Source organism: the organism of the source record quoted next, unplaced genomic scaffold (assembly GCF_019419815.1).
Source record: "Pyrus x bretschneideri cultivar Hongxiangsu unplaced genomic scaffold, Pyrus_bretschneideri_v1 Contig10, whole genome shotgun sequence".
Taxonomy (NCBI): domain Eukaryota; kingdom Viridiplantae; phylum Streptophyta; class Magnoliopsida; order Rosales; family Rosaceae; genus Pyrus; species Pyrus x bretschneideri.
This window is the reverse complement of record NW_025999391.1, coordinates 7,725,094-7,744,886: the sequence shown is the minus strand read 5'-3', so window position 1 is coordinate 7,744,886 and position 19,793 is coordinate 7,725,094. Positions and strand designations below refer to the sequence as shown.

Genomic DNA, 19,793 nt, shown 5'->3' with positions numbered 1-19,793 from the left:
TCTCTTGCTTTGAGTCTTTTGACCGTTGGCCGAAATAGGCAAAATCTCATTCATAATTTCAATTTCTTCTAAATCTGCATATCATCAACCAAATCAATATGATCAGGTTCATTATGCGGAGGAGTCATAATCTCAATGGCTTTTACACCTGTTTCAGCACCCTCACCCGTAGCTCTATCTTTGCCACATAAATCCACTATATCCATCCCAATTTGAAATGACCTTCCAACGAAAGCTTTTAGCACCAACATGTGACTACTAATCAAAATATAAAAAATCAATAAGCAAACCATAAGAAAATCAATCAAACCTTAAGCTAAAAGCATAAGAAGCTTTTAGCATATCAACAAAATTTGATGGCTTTCTCTTTGTATTTTAAATGATTCACTTTCCTTCGTATTTTTTCTTTTGGCACGCAATCCAAATGATAAGTTTTTTTAACATCAGTGTACTTCTTCAGAATCATTTTAGATAGCATGCAGGTAATTTCAAAACATACACAAATTACTATGATTCGTGACATTTTATCAGTACATATTCATACCCTAAAATTAAATAAAATTGGATGAACATAGTAAGATATCACACAGACAAAAGTAAAACAATGAATTTATCATACCTTCACACTCTTTCCAGATATAGTCTTCATCTACACTTATCATCTTTTTAGTTGGATCCCACCTAAATCCACTTTAACTTAGTACACTTACTATTGCATAGAACTTTTTCCAAGACTTCACATGAATATCAAATTGAGAAGATAATACGGATAAAGCAGAATTATAAGCAGCTGTCTGCCAACCACCATTTTCTTTGTTTCCCAGTCTTCGTTCTTTGCAAAGTAAGTCAACCAAAGCACGTTTCATATCTATATTCCATCTCAAATAATTATTTTCTTCTCCTTTAGTTTCAATTTCTTGGTTCTCTTTCTTTATCCTTGGTTTTTGTTTTGCATACTAGTTTTCTATTGTATCATTCCATTGCTCCTAACTTAAAATATATATCAATTGTCACGTTTAGTAAATCATAGACACATTCATGTCAACAATATGAGTATGAACACACATTAATACATTTATAATATCGAACAAGGCTACAAAAACCTGAGTGTAGTTGCTTGAAAATTTGATCTAGACATAAATTAAATGTTCACAAAATGGTTATAGCACACATATTATCTTTAAAGAAATAGCATTATAAATCAAAGATAACACGTTCAAAAAACACATACAACCATAGTATTCATAGAAAGCCACATTCACTATGACAATACAAACTAAAAGCAATTAATTTTGCATTAGGAATTATTGGTAGCTCTCTAAGCTTGATAATCGTGGAACATCTACAATGCTAATGTATCACGAAATGATGTCCATTCAACAGTAGCTTGAACAGATTTAATCAAATTTATTTCCATTTTCCTCTCTTGTTGAATGATTAAATAACTCTGAATCCACAGATGCTAAAAATTGTAAATCTTGAACTTCTAAAACTAGATCAGCAGCTTGCTCAGTTCTAATAAAATTATGCAAGACAGAATATGCATTTACAATCCTAACTTGTATTTTAATGTCTAAAAAGGATGGTGTGCGTAATACGCTCCACCTCTTTTTTAACAATCCAAATGCCTTCTCAATAACATTCTTTTCCCTTGAATGACGCAAATTATATAATTCTTTGTATTTTTCAGGTCGATGGTTTCCAACCCATTATTTTAAGTGATATCTAGTTTTATGGTAGAGTGCTAAAAAACTTGGTCCATTAGTATACTTGTCTACTATGATAAATTTTGAGAACAAAATTAGATATATTTTAAATTTTTTTTTTCTTGATGTAAAACTGATTGGCATCATACATTACCATTTGGACACATGAAACCAATTACTCCTATGTAAAGCATCATGCAAAACACGAGCATCAAATGCAGAGCCTTCCCATCCAGGTAACACATAAAAAAAATCTTAAATCTGAACCACAAACTCCTAACATGTTAGTGGATATATCACTCTTTCTATCTCGATATCTTGGTGTTTCCTCAATCATTACTGTTACTTGAATGAGAATTCCATCAAGTGCTCCAAGACAATTCTAAATAAAAATATCATACAAATGAAACAAAAGATAAGTTTGGGTCATAAAGCAAATAGACTAACTTTCAGGTTCACATGTAAATACATGAGAGTTTATAACCTCACATAATCACAACAAGATCTCTAAGACTCATGCATATTTTAAGTCTCATGAAAAGAACAAAACAATTTCATCTTTTAGTGAATGAAGCCTAAATACAAATTCATAAACTTTAGGGGCAAATGTAAACACTCAAAAGTTCAAAACGTTTAAGTTATTACAACAGAACCCAAAACATGTATGACCAAATAAAATTTCATTCAAAGGACTTTGTTCCCTTCAGTGAATAAGGGCCTAAATGCGAATGCATAAACTTTTGCTTCGAAGTGCAAAAACACAAAAGTACATAACTCCATATAATTGCAAAAAGCCCCAAAAGACCCTTTCTTTAAAGAGTGGCCGGTTTTGGAAGGGTGAGGATGAGTGAAAATTTGGTGAAATTTCAATTATCAAAATTCAAAAATTTAAGATTTAAAGTTCAAAATTTCAAAGTTTTTAAAAATTTCAAAATTAGAAAAGATTTCAAAGTTTCAAAAGTGTGAGGATATGGTGTTGTGTGAAAAAAATGCACACAAACATACACCGTCAAGTTGCCCACAACATTTGTGTGTCAAATCCAAACACTTTTCTTGAACTCATGAAGAACAATGAAGAACATTCAAAGAGGACTCATTAAAGTTTGATGCACATTTTCACTCACATAACACATACTAAAACCATTTTTACATATTCAACAAAGCTATAAACTACGTAGCTACCTTAGGCAAGGATGAAGCTACAATGAGCCGGGCGGGCAGAGGCCCCCACTGAGTTTTTTTTTTTTTTTTAATTATAAAAATTGTTATGCATTCCAATTCCCTATGACCAACACTAATTAAATTACAATTAAAAAATTAGGAAGACAATTTTGCCTCCCCAATGACTTTCACCTTTTAAATTAAAAAGCAATTCAATTGTTGCTTAGTTACTCTCCCATCTCATAACCCTAGGTCTCTAGATTCTAATCCTCACAAAATTCATCCCGCCCACGGACTTCTTCTCCAGAATCTTTCCCTATTTCCTCCCTTTTCAACCAAAGCTCAATTGAATTTGAGTTTCATAAACAGTGTTATCATCAAAATTCAAAGCAAAAGCTTTACATCACAATTGCACAAGGTATTTTATTAATTTGTTTTTGCCATTACAATTTAAAATTTAGCTTTCTAATTTTCAGATTTTTATTCTATAAATTCTACAAATTACATATGAACCTTATATATTATTGGTGTCAATATGACTGACTTTGTAGATTGGAACATCATGGAGAGGTTTTTCAAAAAAATATCGAAGCCTATTAGGCCTTGTGGCCCAAAACTAACCTGAGGTCTAAAACAAACTTATCTGTTTGATTAATTAACATAGTAATTAACCCGAGCCATACACAATTAAACCACTTAATTTTCCTTACTCAACTTCGTTGTTTTCTTCAATTCAATCTTACACATTGTACGATTTAATAGGTTCTAATTAGCGAGGTAGTGGAAGATTAGAAATCTTACTAATCGATTGTGAATTGAAAATTTCTTTCCATTCTCCTTTTAATGAAGATTAGTGATTGCTAATCTTTAGAGATTCCACTAGCCTTGAGTTGCACCTAGCAATATGTCATGGCTACCCTAGCTAAACATAAGAGGTAGAGAACCTATTCAGTTTAGGATTACAATGCAATATGGTCCTTCTCTGTATCAATACTCTTGATCACATTGTTTGGATAATAGTTTATTCATGTCTACTATCCAATGTGATTTTCTTGTTTACATGATTACTTTGAATGTGATTTGGACTGAATTGTATTCATGTGTTATGGCCATAGACTCTTAATCATATGACAAAGTATTCTCCTTTAACATTTGAAGGTTAGAGATCTCTTGTTGTGCATTCACATGCCTACATGATTAACTCAATTCCAACAAAGCAGTGGACACCCTCAAATGGAATGCCTTTTAACATAGTGAAAAACTAAGGACCTAACCACAAGACAATTATGAATCCTCAGGTCAAATGACTACTTTATATTATTCCAACCATGAGTTCTCAAGTGATATAAGTATGAGAGCTTCTTGTAGATCCTGGACTAACTCTCTATTGAGTACCTACATACTTGTCAATCCTATGATTAGGAACATTTAAGATATGTGTATGAAGGAGAATGGTCTCATGAATCTAACTTCTTTAGATCACATTCTCCTAATTACATATTCCTTGGTAAAGTATCATCTCATGATTGGCTTTAGGGCATATTTCCAACAATAATATTTAATGAGACGGCTTTAAACAATAATCTATGCTCTTACCTTAAACTAGATTAGTTTAATATTCAAAATGTTCGTAAATTATCATCTCATGATTGGCTTTAGGGAACATTTCCAACAATGTCCCACTGGCACTAGAGACAATCAAACAAGTGTTCGATGATGATACCTTAATTGCTTTTTCATCGTACATCAATTTGCCACTCAATTCAGTTCAAACTTAGGACGACTTGATCAAGAAGTTTCATAAGCAATTCTACCGAGCTGCAATGGAAGTCTCAATCTCATCGTTGGCAAGATTGGCCCAAGCACCAAATGAATCACCTGCCAAATATCTATATTGTTTCAAGCTAGCTAAAAACTAGCCTTGAGCTCCTCATTTTGAGCTAGAATATGTCTGGATTGCCCTGAAAAGTCTCGAAAGGGAATCCCCAAAGAAATTCCTCAGAATGAATTTTTGTGATATGTACGAATTAGCCCAGCATGTCGAGCAATATGACTCGTTGCTCAAAGAAGAATTATCAACTAAGACAACATACCAAGGAAAGCTATACAAAAATCCGTTCATGAGTTACACTTCAGCTTAGGACATGGGGGCACTGTATGCGAGTATAGACGCTGCCGAAATCATAATCGATAAGCCATTTGTGTGCAAGGCATTGTCTCACACGTATACGAAGGATATTAAGATAGAGGTAGCTTTGGCTGAGGTTACAACCCAACTTTTGAAGGCCGATTTCGACATTACTAAGGCCTATAATATTTTTTTACCAACTCTTTACGACAAAGATAATCAAACTTCAGCCAGGTCATGTTATACCTAGGGCCGAGGACATAAAAGGACAGGTTTATTGCAAATTTCACAATCCCAACAACAATACAACCAACAATTGCGTTGTGTTTTGCAATGCTATCCAAGATTGGATCAATAAAGGCAAGCTCAGTTTTCCAGAGAAGGCATAGATGTTGGTTGACAATGATTTTGTCCTACCAGCCATTGTCAACATGGTCAATGCCTTCATACCTAAGTAGGATAAGACACTAAGGGTTGCTCTGACACACAAATCCGGGAGTCGGAAGTCAGGATAACACGTGAATTGGAGAGTTAGGAGTCAAGTTGCTTTAACACACTAATAGTGTTTTGTAGTTGAAGCAAAAATGAAGTCATAATCACTGGGCTAAAATTGGGTATTTGCATGACACCAAAGGAAGCAATTTAAAGCCTTATGCATTCCAACTACATAGCCACACTTCTAAGCAGGATCAAACAAAGGTATTTGTTAGACTCGGTCCATGAATGGATGCTCAGAAGCCGCCAGTTCAACGGTTGCTTGACTTATGACGAGGAATACTTAGATTCCAACACTGGACATTCAAGAGCATCGTCAGTACTAAGTACATCACCAACACAAAAAACATTCAAGCTGCCAGAGCCTCAAGAACACTAGTGGCATAGTTACAATTTGTCAGCTGACATATATACCATAATGCCAAAATCTCATAAGTTTTAGCGTCAGCACGACTTGAAGCTCAACATCGTGCCAAAGTTACTAGCATTCAAAAAGACACTGCCAAAGGAAAGAAAGAGGTTGTTCAAACAATTGAAACCAAATTGAAGAATCTAAGAGAAGGATTAAGCTTTCACTTCGACCTAGAGAGCTGAAAGCACGAATCGAACATTGTGCTCAGAAAGCCAAAGAAAACCATTTTCCCCTTTCTCCAAAGGAACCATTAATCAAGATTCAACAAAGTAGGCATCTTTTTTTCACTAGCAAATCGCTGGAATATATGATAGAGTTTTACAAAAAGTATTCGGCACATGATTTGTATGGTTTTCCTAAGGAATGCCAAGACTGCATCGATTTGGCTCTAACTAGCCCTACGGCCGAAGAAGCGATGACTCAAAAGAATTTTGATCTAGCAATTTTATCCAAATTTCAGCACATCCATGAAGCTAAGGTGCTAGGATTCGTGGTTGAACCATATGTTAACATAAACATTAAGAAGCTTTCCTTCTCTTTAGATGACATATGATACCTAGTGGACATTTCTATGTATTCTCGGCCGTCACATTGTTCGGTCTTACTGAAGTAGAGATAGAAAGAAAAAAGTAATTCAATACTTACTTAGGCACTCAGGATGCTATGCCTACCAACGCCAAATTCATAAGAAGGTTTTGGCTGAAGCAACTAAAACCGTAGTCAAATTGTCAGACAAGACAGCTATTCTCAATTCGACAGTCGAGAATACGAGTATCAAGCCAACATCATCTTTTATCATAAATGAAAAGTCTAATTTTGACGAGGATGTTGCATCTAGTAATGAAGAAACTCCATGATGCTACGACAGGACCATTGGTCCTAGACAACAAAGAAATAAATATCGCACGTGTTCATCCCCTTGAGTTTCAGTCGAGCATTATCAGTCGAAATTTCTAAGGTGTTTGTGGATTGGGAGGAATAGTGAACATCATGCCAATCTCGGTCATGAAGATGCTAAAATGGTCAAATGATGAACTCATACCATTTGGCATTACTATGGGCAACTTTGTTGTTGCCAGGTCCCAAACTAAAGGCGTTTTACCCTTGGAGGTTATGTCACGCCCCAATCCAAGATTAAGTCTAAACCCAGGATTAGACTTAATCTTGGATTAATGTGTGTGATAGGAGCATATTTAGGCGACTTACTTAGCTTGTTTTCATGCATCTATGTTGTTAATTCATAGTTGTTTTAGTAGTTTAAGCCATTTTCGTATGTTTTTAGGTTCATATGGCTAAGGAAGCAAAAAGATGCATTTTGGAGCATTTTGGAGCAAAATTGGGCTTGGAATGGATAGCATATGCTTGGAGCCAAAGTGTTGGACGAATTTGAAAGCCTTGTATGCACTTTGGACATAAAACAAAGGGCCTAGCCCAATCAAACAATCCTTTGAGCCATGCAAAACCTCTAGCCCAATCAACAACCCTTAGCCACATGCATTCACATGCATCACAACCCCAAAACCATCAAGAAACACCATTCACACACACATGCACTTACTCTTTCATCATTGCACCACCATTCACACACACATGCACTTATTCTTTCATCATTACACCACCATTCACACACACATGCACTTACTCTTTCACACACACATGCACTTACTCTTTCATCATTGCACCACCATTCACACACACATGCACTTACTCTTTCATCATTGCACCACCAATTCAACACATGCATTCACACACCAACAACCTAGCTCTTTTTCCATCATTATTTCATCCACATGCACTCTCAATCATAACAACCACATTCACTCTTAAACAATCACCCACATATTCCCCCATTCCCCCTATAAAAACCCATGCATTCATACACAAAAATATCATCTCATTTCATACACAACACATTACAAACACATTCTCCCTTCCCTAGCCGTGAGCTTCCCATCTCTCCCCTTAGAATCCAAAACCATCTTTCCATTTCCATCACTCCTCACTCCATTCCACACTTCCATTCCCCCAAACCAACTATCCTTAGACCTTATGCTACAATAAAGAGGAAGAGAAGAGGGCCTAAACGTTCATACAATTCAAGTTTGAGTTGTTGGAATGTTTAGGTGTTTCTTTGATTTCAATGTTTAAATTCAATTCTCTTTGTTTGTACGTATGAGGAATGGAAGAGAAGAGTGCCTAAACGTTCATACAATTCAAGTTTGAGTTGTTGGAATGTTTAGGTGTTTCTTTGATTTCAAAGTTATAATAAACTAAACCCCCTTTAGCTAGGGGGTGATTCGAAATATATGTTTATGCTTGCATTTTGATTTGATTACTTCTAATTGCGTTTCATAAGTTGTGGTTCAATTTGTTTAACCGTTTGATTGATAACTTATTTATGTATGTTTATTGAGAGTGTACACTTAATTTTCATGCATGAATATGACGCTAGAATATAAGTGAGTTTCACCTAATAGTTACGAACTTATATTCACAAGTAGTGGAGGTTGCTTATAAACAATCGCGTTAAATGAATTCTTGGCATAAGTTTCATGCGTATTCCATAGTAACGAATGCCTCGTCAACACTTAAAGTTTTCATGATGCTTAATGATCTTTGATTGTATCTTTCTTGTGCTTTTCACGTAAAGGACTTTTGGAGAATGTTGTGAATTGCGTTGCGCTAACCCATCCAATTCATTAACTTAAGGAAAACTTGACGGTTAATTTAAGCGGACCTAATTGACCCGGGGCGTTGAGAATTAATGATTTGTTGAAATGCAATTGGAAATCGTTTTATTATGCAAGTATAACATATGTGGAGATGAACCCCGTAGCTAACTTTCCATCCATTCAATTCCATCCATTTGTTCTTTCTTTTCTTGTTTTTGTTTTCATGTTTAATTTAACTTGTTGTTCAATTATGTTAAACATGTGAAACTAATTTCTTTTTAGTTAGAGGTGAATTTGAAGCCATGGACATATGTTGGTTATGATTTGATTTACTCCAGTTATGAATTCATGAACTTTAGATGTGATTTACTTTTCTGTTTTGATTAAGAACTTGTTTATGTATGTGGGTTGAGGGTCGACACTTAATTTGCATGCCTAAAATTGATGCTAGGATATAAGGGAATTTCACCTAATCGTTATGAACTTATATTCATGAGTAGTAAAGATCGCTAGTCACGATTGTGTTTAGTAAACCCTAGGCTGGATTAACATGCGTATTCCATAGTTATGAATGCCTAGTCGATGTTTATGATTTCCATTGAACTTAATGATCCTTGTTGAATGTCTCTATCATGCGTATTCCATGGTTAGGGACTTTGATTAGGAATAATTTGGTTGTAATGCGTATTCCATTCAATCCAATGAATCTAGGGAAATCTGAAGGTTAGTTTAAGCGAACCTAATTAACTTGGAGCATTGTCATTCATCGTTTGTTGAAGTCATAACTGGGAGTCAATTTATATGCTTATGTTCATGTGTGGATAAGGAACCCTCTAACTAGTTTATCATCATTCAATTTCATTAATTTCGTTTTTAGAATCTGTTTTAATTCCAAGTTTCTGTTTTAGTCTAAATTCATCCAAAACCAATCCCCCATTTATTTTAAAAGTGTTAGATTAGTTAGAAATACATTCATATTGTTATTTTACGTTTTTGAGTCAAATCCAAGTGATTAACAATCCCTCCTAATCCCCGGTCCAGAACGATCCCTACTTATACATATACTACAATTTGACGAAAAGAGGGTTTAATTTGTGTGCGTATAAACCACGCATCAGTGTGACAGGTCATGATCGCGGGTTGGCCACACATGAAGGCGTTTTTCATCGTGGATTCGAGGATCGAGTATAATTCCTAGATTGGAATCAATTCTATTTAAAAAACTAAGAACTGGGCCAAGAATCCTAACCTTTTTCAGGTTTATAACCTTGCTCTGCCCAAGCCCAAATATTGCCCTTCGTTTCTGAAATCTTCGGCCATGGACATCTGGCCAAAAGGTTTTAAAGAAGCTACTATCTTCCAACCACCCACTCACTAGCATATATGCACTTGGTCCCTACATACGAGCCACTACCCCCTCGACAGCCATAATGGTGCCATGTGTCGAGTCCTCACGATGCCTTTTTATATTCAACCGTTTCACGCACCTTACACTCCATACGCATAGTTCGTCGAAACATCCCTCTTTGATAGACATGCCTTTAAAGTTGAGACACGTGAGCTTCGTGCATAATTAGGTGTTGTGAAGGTGGCTCAGATGCCTCGAAATTAAAAAACGTGATGATTAGAGGATTTCTCAAAGACTTTTCCCGATTTTCCTCCACTTATCTTGCCATAAAAAAGTAGATATATTCTTTATTCTTTGCACTTTCAAAACTTCTCTAAAAACCATGCGCATTTGCATCCAAGCTTTTGACAGATCTTTTACGAGCTCCAGTCCATCAAGGATTCAGTTGAGTGCCAAACAGTCAAGCTCTTCCAGATACCTTAATGAACAAAATTTGAAACACTAAATCCTTGGACCATCGTCAAGAAACTTGCCCCATAAACCATTACTAAGTTGACGAAGGAGGACCTACTGGAGCCACTTCTGAAAGCACCAAATGGGCAAAATAGGAAGCTGCCAAAGCCTGAGTTGCATGGCCATTGGCTCCAACGGCCTGAGCTACTTGCGTAAACCGAATAGAGCCCACTTAGGTGGCAATTGAATGGGTTTGTGGTTCTTAGGCGCCATTACAATCTCAACTATCAAGATCAACATAAACCGAGAATTGTTGAGGTAACTCTCAATTTTTTGTGTTAGGCCACTAATAAGATGGTCCTACCCGTCAATCTTCTGAGCCCGACCATGCTATTTGGATACATAGCTCATTGTTAACATTCCTTATGTAAGAAACAATGAGCTAAAATGGTTAAGAACATTTATTTCGATAAATTACATTTTTCTACCTCAATTTTGGCTCACATAACAAACATATACCTCATTTTTAAACATTGCAATGTCATACATCAACTTACGAATTCATTGCAATGTTAGACCTCCATTAAAAATCCATCAAATTGACTGTCATGTAATGACTTGGAAAATGTGCGACCTATTAATTGACACGTGGATCCTCCCATTAATTACAACGTGGATTGACATTCAAATCAAAATTTTCCTGTTTTTCCTTTTTTTTTTTTTTTTTTTTTTTTTTTTTTTTTAATTTGGTCTTCGATGAAATCCATATCCAGTACACATGGTGATAATTGGCACACGTTGGAGAAATAAAACTGGTATGAACCCAAAAAAAAGAGAAAAATGAAGTGAACAAAAAGGAAAGAAAGAGAAAAAGAAACTAGACTAGAATGAACTCCCATTCTTCGTATAATATTATGGAGGGTTTCGAAAATTCGAAGTTCTAGTTGAATTTTCAAATGGCCACTTCTAGCAATGATGATACTGTGGTAATTTCTGAAATTTGATTTCTTGAATTTCTAAAATTTAAAATCTTTACTTTTTAAATTTTAAGTTAATTTCTTGAATGTTCTATATTTTATGGTTTTTTATCTATGTTTTTCGTTCTAGATTTTGTTTTCTTGGGTTTTTTGTTTTGTTTTTTTGGAACTCTGGGTTTCTGGGGTTTTTGTGTTTTTCATTTGGTTTTTTTTGAGAATTTTATATTGTTTGTCATAGACTTTTCAAGATCTAGAATTTACTTCCTCCTGCTCGCCCATTGATGAGTCACTTTTGTATCATATATTTTTTTTCCTAATCTTAGTTTATTCTGGTTATTATTTTCAAAGAATTTTGATACTTTGAAGTGTATTTTCTATATAGAAATGTCCTCTGAGGCAAAACGTGATCAAATGAATGAATTTTGGAATAATTTCTAGTTGGGGACGTTCATGAGTCGCTTAGCTTGATCGTGTCAAAATATTAGATTTTTCTACTAAGCGATTATTTTCTGGTGATGGAATAAAGGAGTAGTACACGATGTTGGAAAAGTGACGTTACAGGCTTGCTTCCAAGTTTTGAAGCCCAAGATGACCTATTTTGAATTCGCCTCTTTTTGGAGATATGTTCAGATTGTTCCAATCTTTAAAACAAGCCATCATGGGCCAAATTTGGAGGAGTGGCTGCACAGTTGCAATGCAGATTTTCCTAGCCAAATTGGGTTTTTATTTCTAGTTTAGTTTATTTCTATTTGGTTTCCTAGTCAAACGCTAAGACTTTTATTAGGGATAACTGGAATGCTTATGTAATATAAATAAAGTTTTTAGCCGGCCATGAGGAGAGTTCCTTTAGGTACCGTTTGGTACGTAGGACGGGACGGAACAGAGTGGGACAAAGCATTCCGTCCCACGTTTGGTGCGCCTAAAATGGGTGGAACGAGCTGTTCCACGAGACGAGTTTTGGGTGAATTTTCGTTCCACCTCACCCCCCTGGAACGACTCGTTCCACATCCGTGAAACACAAAATTATAACCTCTCCGTCTCCTTCTTCTTCCTCCTAGTTTCCATCCGAGGGCATCTTTGCTCCCGCTCCGTTCCGTTCCGTCCTGTCCCGTCTCGTCCCGTCCTATTCCATTCTGTCCCGTCCCGTCTGCATACCAAACGATACCTTATGCGCGTTTGGGAGAGAAGAATTTGGTTAGGGTTCTTGAAGAATTTCAGATTTTTACCTTAAGGTTCTTCCAATATTTTTCTTAATAATAATATTTTCTCTAGTTTTTATTATGAGTATGCGGTAACTAATTTCTATTGCTAGGGTTAGGCCATAAGCCTTAGCATGAATATGTGATTTTATTAATTTGCTTACGAATGGATGCATGCTTGCTTTGAATTATTAATCACAGGTATAAACTATCTAATTAACTTAGTGATTGGCCACCATTAGGTTAATTAGACAACTAATTTGATACAACTTTTGTTGGAATATCACCCTGAAATTGAGGGGGGGGGGTTTCTTGTGATTAGTAACTGTAAGTTCACTTAAGGCGAACATCACGCTCTTAAGGGTTGCATGGTTTTTTAAAGGCTTTTCACAAAACTTAATGAGTTTTGCATGTTTATATTTGATCGGAACATCACAAACGGATTGCATGTTAGATATATGTTTTTGCTCGAACATCACAAGGAGAATATGCATTAGGAAAACCTAACCTTCAAAACATGTATGTGAAAATTTAGAAGTAATTGATAGAATTGCATATGATTGTTAACAGTGACGTTTAAACCCTAGTCTTTCCCATATTTATTTTAATTCTAAAAACGTTTTTCTCCTTTGCTGCAATTATTTCCAAATTTTCTGATTTCTTTTATTGTTAATTTAATCTTTTAAAAATTTCAAAATTTCAAATCTTTGATTAAAAATCTGTTTTAATAATTAATTAAAGGGTTAGTTTAATTACAAGTTAGTCAAACAATTCTTCAGGACAACGATCTTGCATGAGCAATTATACTACAATTTTATTGTACTTTTGCAAGTATTTTAAGTGATTTTAATCATATTTGAGCAGGTATTAAAAAATCTATCACCCACCTCTTGCTCGCCTACCCCTTTTTAATTTTATTGGTGGTTTTCCTAAGAAAACTGGTGAAGACCAAGAACCTGAAGAAATTGTGGTGGGGGTAGTGGGGCGACATGCCCAGTCGGTGCTGGATTCAAAAAAGAGGGAAAAAGAGAAGGGGAAGAGAGGCTTTATTATTTTTATTTTCTATTAATTAATTTAATCTGTTAGTCTACATGGCAAATTCGGTGGGCTTAACGCCTGCTACATCAGTAGTTATTAAAAAAATTAACGAATTTTTTAACGAAGTTTTAGTATTGTAACGAATTTATAAATTGACGTATGAAATTGTAATGTTTAAAAAATAAGGTATGATTTTGTTATATAACCAAAAAAATTGAAATGTTAAAATATTATTTACCCTTCATTTTTACATCCAATGTCCTACATTTGATTCCTCCTCTTCAATGCAGTTTGAATTATTTTGGGTATTTTGAAATGTCAATTTTTATCTAGGAAAAAAGTGCACCACACAAGTCATACTCAAACCATTAGATATAGTTGTACTTAAATCAATAATATTCATAGTACTAATAAAGTAACCTAATAAAAGATGTAGGCTTGACTTAAAGTTTTGTGCTCGTACTTAAGCTTAAATTCCTTTCTCCGTAAATTAGAATAGTAAATTCCAATAAAGCATACAATAATCAAGAAAGGGATCAAAGTACAGCAATGAAGTGAGTGTGATCACTCTAAAAACGAGTGATCGAATTGCTGAGAAGAGCAAATTCAAGTTACAGGTTTTTATTGCTTATTACAGAACTAAAGACTTAACAAAACTACTATTAATTTAGAAATAGAGCACCCAATTTCAGGCATTTATATATCCTGATTAAGGAAGGAGGCAATTTTCTTGAGCAAAGCCACAGCATTGTCTCCAACTGGATTGTTCAAATGGAATACATGGTCCTCCTTCTTAGACTCCACAACCTCCACACTTCCTCCCCACTCACTTTTCCTCAATAAATCACTATAATACCAACCCCTTTGCCTCAACGCATCTTGCTCAGCAACACAAACCAGCACTCTCTCTGCCCCTAATTTCGACAGCTTCGGATCCTTTCCCGGGTTTATAAGCAGGTCATCCGCTCCGCTGGTAGTCGGATAAGCGAACCGCCATATAGCCTCAGCCCTTGCCCTATTCTCAACCACATCAGTCTCACCCTCAATTGGTTCTGAACCCCAAAAATAAGGATGCACCAAAATAATACCTTTGAGATTGACACCAACCAAACCCTCATGCCCTAATCTCACAGCCATGTGATGAGCTATGTTAGCCCCAGCACTGTCACCAGCAAAAAACACTCTTTCGAAATCGGCATAGGAATTTAGCCACTCTTCAGGCCCTTGCCCTTCAATATGGGATTGAACCCAACCGAGAGCAGCCCATGAATCATCATACCCTAAAGGCAGAGGGTTCTCTGGGGCCTTCCTGTAATCAACAGAGACAGCAACAACATTTGCCTCGGCAACTAGGGTTGTGAGATAGTTGTGGTAGTAGGCACAAAACGGTGACCCCATGCAAAACCCACCCCCGTGATAGTAAATAAGGAGAGGAAGCTTTGTTGAGTTTGTGGTAATTTTGGTTTTGGGGATGTAGAGTCTGGCTGACACGCCAGTTTCGGCAGAAATCACGGCATCCTTACATTCGACGCCTGTTTGTGGATCGAGTGATGTGGGAACAACATCAGTGCCTGAAAGTCTCTCCACTCTACCATCTTTGTATATTTTGAGGAAGGGAGAGAAGTCTTGAGCCACTTCGTTGCTCAAGGCTGAATCCATGGAGGCAGATGAAGACGATGACAAGCTGATGGTGTCGGGTTTTCTGTGCGGGAAAGAAGGGAGAGGGAAGAGAGGGAAAGATAGATTTGTGAATGAAGATGGGGTTTTTGGTTTTGGCCATAAACACATGGATAGGCCATAACATGTTGCCATCGATCTCTCCTCACCAGCCAACCAGCAAATACAAAAGGTCAGAATAGTATCTCTCCAGCATCTAGATGCTAGCCAATAAAAATGTGAGTTGTGTAGCTTGGGACATCCACTTGATACATTCACTGCCCTGATATATAGGCGTCTCCCAAACTCAAAACTATCTGTTAATTTAAGACTGCCTAATAAAAACAATGGAAAAAAGGGTCTCTGCTAAATAACCATTAATAACTATTTGTTGCAGTCATATTTAGAATAAGAATGTAATTGTGTAATTCCTAATGGATCTATGAATATTTCTTATATTCCTATTTACCTATTAGAGTTGTAATCCTAATATTAATAGTTACTTATCTATTAGGGTTGTAATCCTAAAAGGGTAAGAATTCTACCTATCCTACTACTATAAATAAAGGCATAATGAAATGATATAACACACACCTCACAATTAAATCTCTCTTTTTCTCTTTTATCGTCGTCAACCTCCCCCTCTCTATTCCCTTAGAATAGTTTAATCAAATAAGCCTACAACACATTATCAGCACGCTCTTACCAGAAACTAAGGAACTAAAGGATCATAGGAGAAGGCTCTCTTCTACAAAATTCAAAGGCTTTTATTTGTTTTCTGCTAATCAGGTACGCTTAAATTAAAGTAAGACAATTGAAATGTCCACGAAGCACGAAAACATTCTCCATGATGCATGAACCCCCTATATTTATATTTTCCTTCCGATATATATATATATATGTATATGTTTCATATATTTGTCAATATATATATATATACACACATTTCTTGCATTACGCAATTATTTTCCTATGTGGAATTTGTGAGTCAAAGCATATAAATAAATTAGAAGCAATTTGGGTTTCTTAAACCCTAAAGAAGGCGAAAAAAAATGTATTGGGAATTGTGCAGCATAGCAGCCATACCACCATCATGGCACCGCCGGACCATCGTTGGCCTAAATCCCATTCACATGGAGCATATCATGACATGGTGTCGTTTTGACACCCTTGGACCACATGGCAGCAGCCTCTGCGCTTTGCTATGCATACCCAGAATCCCCAGGCCTTCGGCCTAATAAGCTTTATGGGCCTGAAGTCCCTTAGCCCAACCAAGAAAGCTTGCAGCCTTCTTGGCCCGTTGTCTCGTGAGTCCCTAGCCCAATTCAACAACCTAGTATTGCTGGGCTTCCTTTTGCCCTATGATTGGATTGCCTGCAACAGCCCGTAGCCAACTGGGCTTTGCCCCAACCTTCGACCCACTTGCCTGCAGCCTTTGCTGTTGAGCTTGGCTTTCCCGGACCCAACCCACGGCCAACTTTTGCTAGGCCTGCCCCATGTCCATGTCCACTTATTCAACCCAAATGCCAGTAGCCTTGTTTGCTGGGCTCCCCAACCACATGTCCCGAGGCATGCAGCCCTTAGCTGACCCGTTTGTCATTATTTTGCTTCCACGATCGACACTGATCCATTGAATTAATTAAGAGTGATATGTAGTCCATTAATCTGATAATTAATCCAAAATTATTGACCTGAATATCACTTTTGGACATTAACGATCAAATAATTTATTTGTATACTTTGAACCGTTGACATCCTTTCGTAGTCCCGAAGCTCTCACTTGAGTTCCTAAAACAACTCAAATCCACTACACTTCAATCAACATATTACATTATGTATTCTTGCAGGAACCTTTCCTTTATGAACTAATCATTCATAAAACTAAATTGAACCTGTAGTTTCATATTTAGTCCTTTGAAACCTGAAGTTTTCACTCAAAACTTACCACATGAAACCTGTAGCTTTCATGTTTAAATTAAACCAATACATGTCTATAGAACCTGGATGTTCTACAATGGATGTCTATGGATATCATATGACTAACTACATTTTGTTGTACCCTCCATCTTAGGGGCATGTCGAACTTAAACAAGCTCGATTTCACCGCTCTGGAAGTATTTGGAAGAAACTGCCTGAAGTGGGTTCAAGACATGAAGCTCCATCTTACTGTAAAGGGTATTAGAGCCACCATCGAGGCACTTGCCGATGACAAATCCGTCGATGAAGCTCAGAAAGTTACTGCCATGATCTTTATTTGAAAAAACATCTATGATGCACTGCAGATCGAGTACCTCACTGAGGAGGACCCACACACCTTCTAGCTTGCTCTGGCTAATCATTTTGATCACCAGAAAGACATTTACTTGCCTGAAGCAAGACACGACTGGCAACATTTATGCCTCCAAGACTTTAATTCTATGAATGAATACAACTCTGAAGTTTGTAGAATTCGATCACTGCTTAAGTTCTGTAAATAGGACTTAACCGAACAGGATCTCCTGGAGAAGACCTATTCGACTTTTAATGCCACCAATATTGTCCTGCAGCAACAATATAGGGCACAAAAGTTCACCAAAGTTTTGGATTTGATTTCTGTTTTACTTATCGCTAAAAGGCAGAACCAACTTTTGATGAAGAATCATCAAGCTCGACCTACTGGCTCTAATGCTACGCCTGAAGCGCATGCGACCAATTATAATAACCACAAACGACGAAAGAACCGTCGTGGCTGTGGTAATGGGCCCCACCACAGGCCCAAGGTCAACAGAGCCAAGGCCCACCCAAGGGAGGAAATTTGACACAAAAGCGCCAACCCCTTGCCCCGAAGGCCCTAAACTTTAAGAACAAGGGAAAAACTACCGTTCAATCGGCTTCCACTAAAATGGGCATGTGCTACCGTTGTGGATCAAAGGATGATTGGTCACGCATATGCGGAGTTACCCCTGAGACCATTGCCAAGTATCATTCCCATCGTGGGTCTAACTTTGCACGTGTGGAACATCCCGAAGATGCTACTACATCCATGGAGATATCAGATTTATAGGAGGCATCAACTCTTATGGACGAATAATTTTTATTCTTCTAGACATATTTTAGGGTGTTTTACCCTGAGCGGCCGAACCCACTAGGAGTGGCCGTCCCCCTCCCCCCCTAATTTTTTTTAGGTTAATGGTTTAATTTTGGACAAGTTTTCTAAGTATTTGGAATAATTTCTTTGGTTTTGGTTTGTTTTGAATTATGAATTGTTATTTTATGGATATTATTTCTCGAATTGATTAATTGAATGAATGGAATTATATTTATGCATGTGACCAATTCAATCAATTTATTTCTAGGTATGTCTAGTGGGGAAGTTAGTTGTCTGGCTGATGGTGCTACCACGCACACCATATTGCATGAGTGACACTTTTACTAACTTCGTACCTCAGAAAGAACCTCTAATGACTCTCTCAAGCTCATCCAACATGATTGACGGATACGGAAAGGCCCGTATCATGTTGTCTAATGGTACAGTCTTAACCATTAAAAAGGCTCTCTATTCTCCACGTTCTGGAAGAACGCTGCTAAGTTTTAGAGATATTCGAGATAATCAATATCATATTGAAACTACTGAAAAGAATGGTTTTGAATTTCTTTGTATCACTTCTTATAAGTATGGCCAGAAGCATATTCACGAAAAGTTGGAACATTTTTCGAGTGGGTTGTACATCACAACCATTCGCGGCATAGAAGCACACCATGTGGCCGACCCTATGCTTGAGTTCCAGAGAACTTTGCTGCTTTGGCAGGACTGTATGGGAAATCCGGGACATGACATGATGCACCATATCCTCAAATCATCACATGGGCATCATTTACCTCCATACGTTGGATTCCCGCCATGCAAAGCTTGTTCTTTAGGGAAGTTGAATACTCAATCCTCGATTAGAAAGATTATTCACAACCCTCCTAAGTTTCTTCACAGGACTCAAGGAGATATTTGTGGACCTATCGAACTAAAATACAGACCATGTAGATATTTTATGGTATTGGTTGATGTATCGACACGATGGTCACATGTTTGCTTGTTGTCCACACGCAACGCTACATTTGCGAAACTCCTAACACAAATTATTAAGCTCAGGGCTCACCACCCTAATTATCCAATCAAGTCAATTCGACTAGATAATGCTGGAGAGTTTACGTCACAGACTTTTGACTATTATTGCATGTCAATAGGGATTGAAGTCAAACATCATGTACCCTATGTTCACACCTAAAATGGCCTGGCAGAAGCTGTCATAAAGCGCCTTCAATTGATAGCTCGGACTTTGGTTATGTGAACCAAACTGCCGGTATCTGCTTAGGGCTATGCAATATTGCACGCAGCTATGCTGGTTCATCTGAGGCCCACTACTACCCAACCTCAGTTACCGTTACAGTTGGTTACTGGATATAAGCTTGATGTCTTGCATTTACGTGTGTTTAGGTGCGTAGTCTATGTGTCAATAACGCTACCACTAGGTACCAAAATTGGTCCTCAGAGAAAAATGGGAATCTATGTTGGTT

General features: G+C 36.9%; 1 protein-coding gene across 1 annotated transcript; it reads right to left on the bottom strand.

Moving 5' to 3' along the window:
• Nucleotides 1–14,052: 14,052 nt before the first annotated feature.
• On the bottom strand, nucleotides 14,053–15,600 carry LOC125470013 (probable carboxylesterase 12). Its single transcript, XM_048568337.1, has one exon. It carries the CDS (start codon nucleotides 15,399–15,401, stop codon nucleotides 14,286–14,288), a length of 1,116 nt encoding a protein of 371 aa, XP_048424294.1. The 5' UTR covers nucleotides 15,402–15,600; the 3' UTR covers nucleotides 14,053–14,285.
• Nucleotides 15,601–19,793: the final 4,193 nt, after the last annotated feature.

Coding starts and splice junctions, on each gene's coding strand:
- LOC125470013 (XM_048568337.1), bottom strand. CDS start 15,401: ATGGCAACATGTTATGGCCTATCCATGTGTTTATGGCCAAAACCAAAA.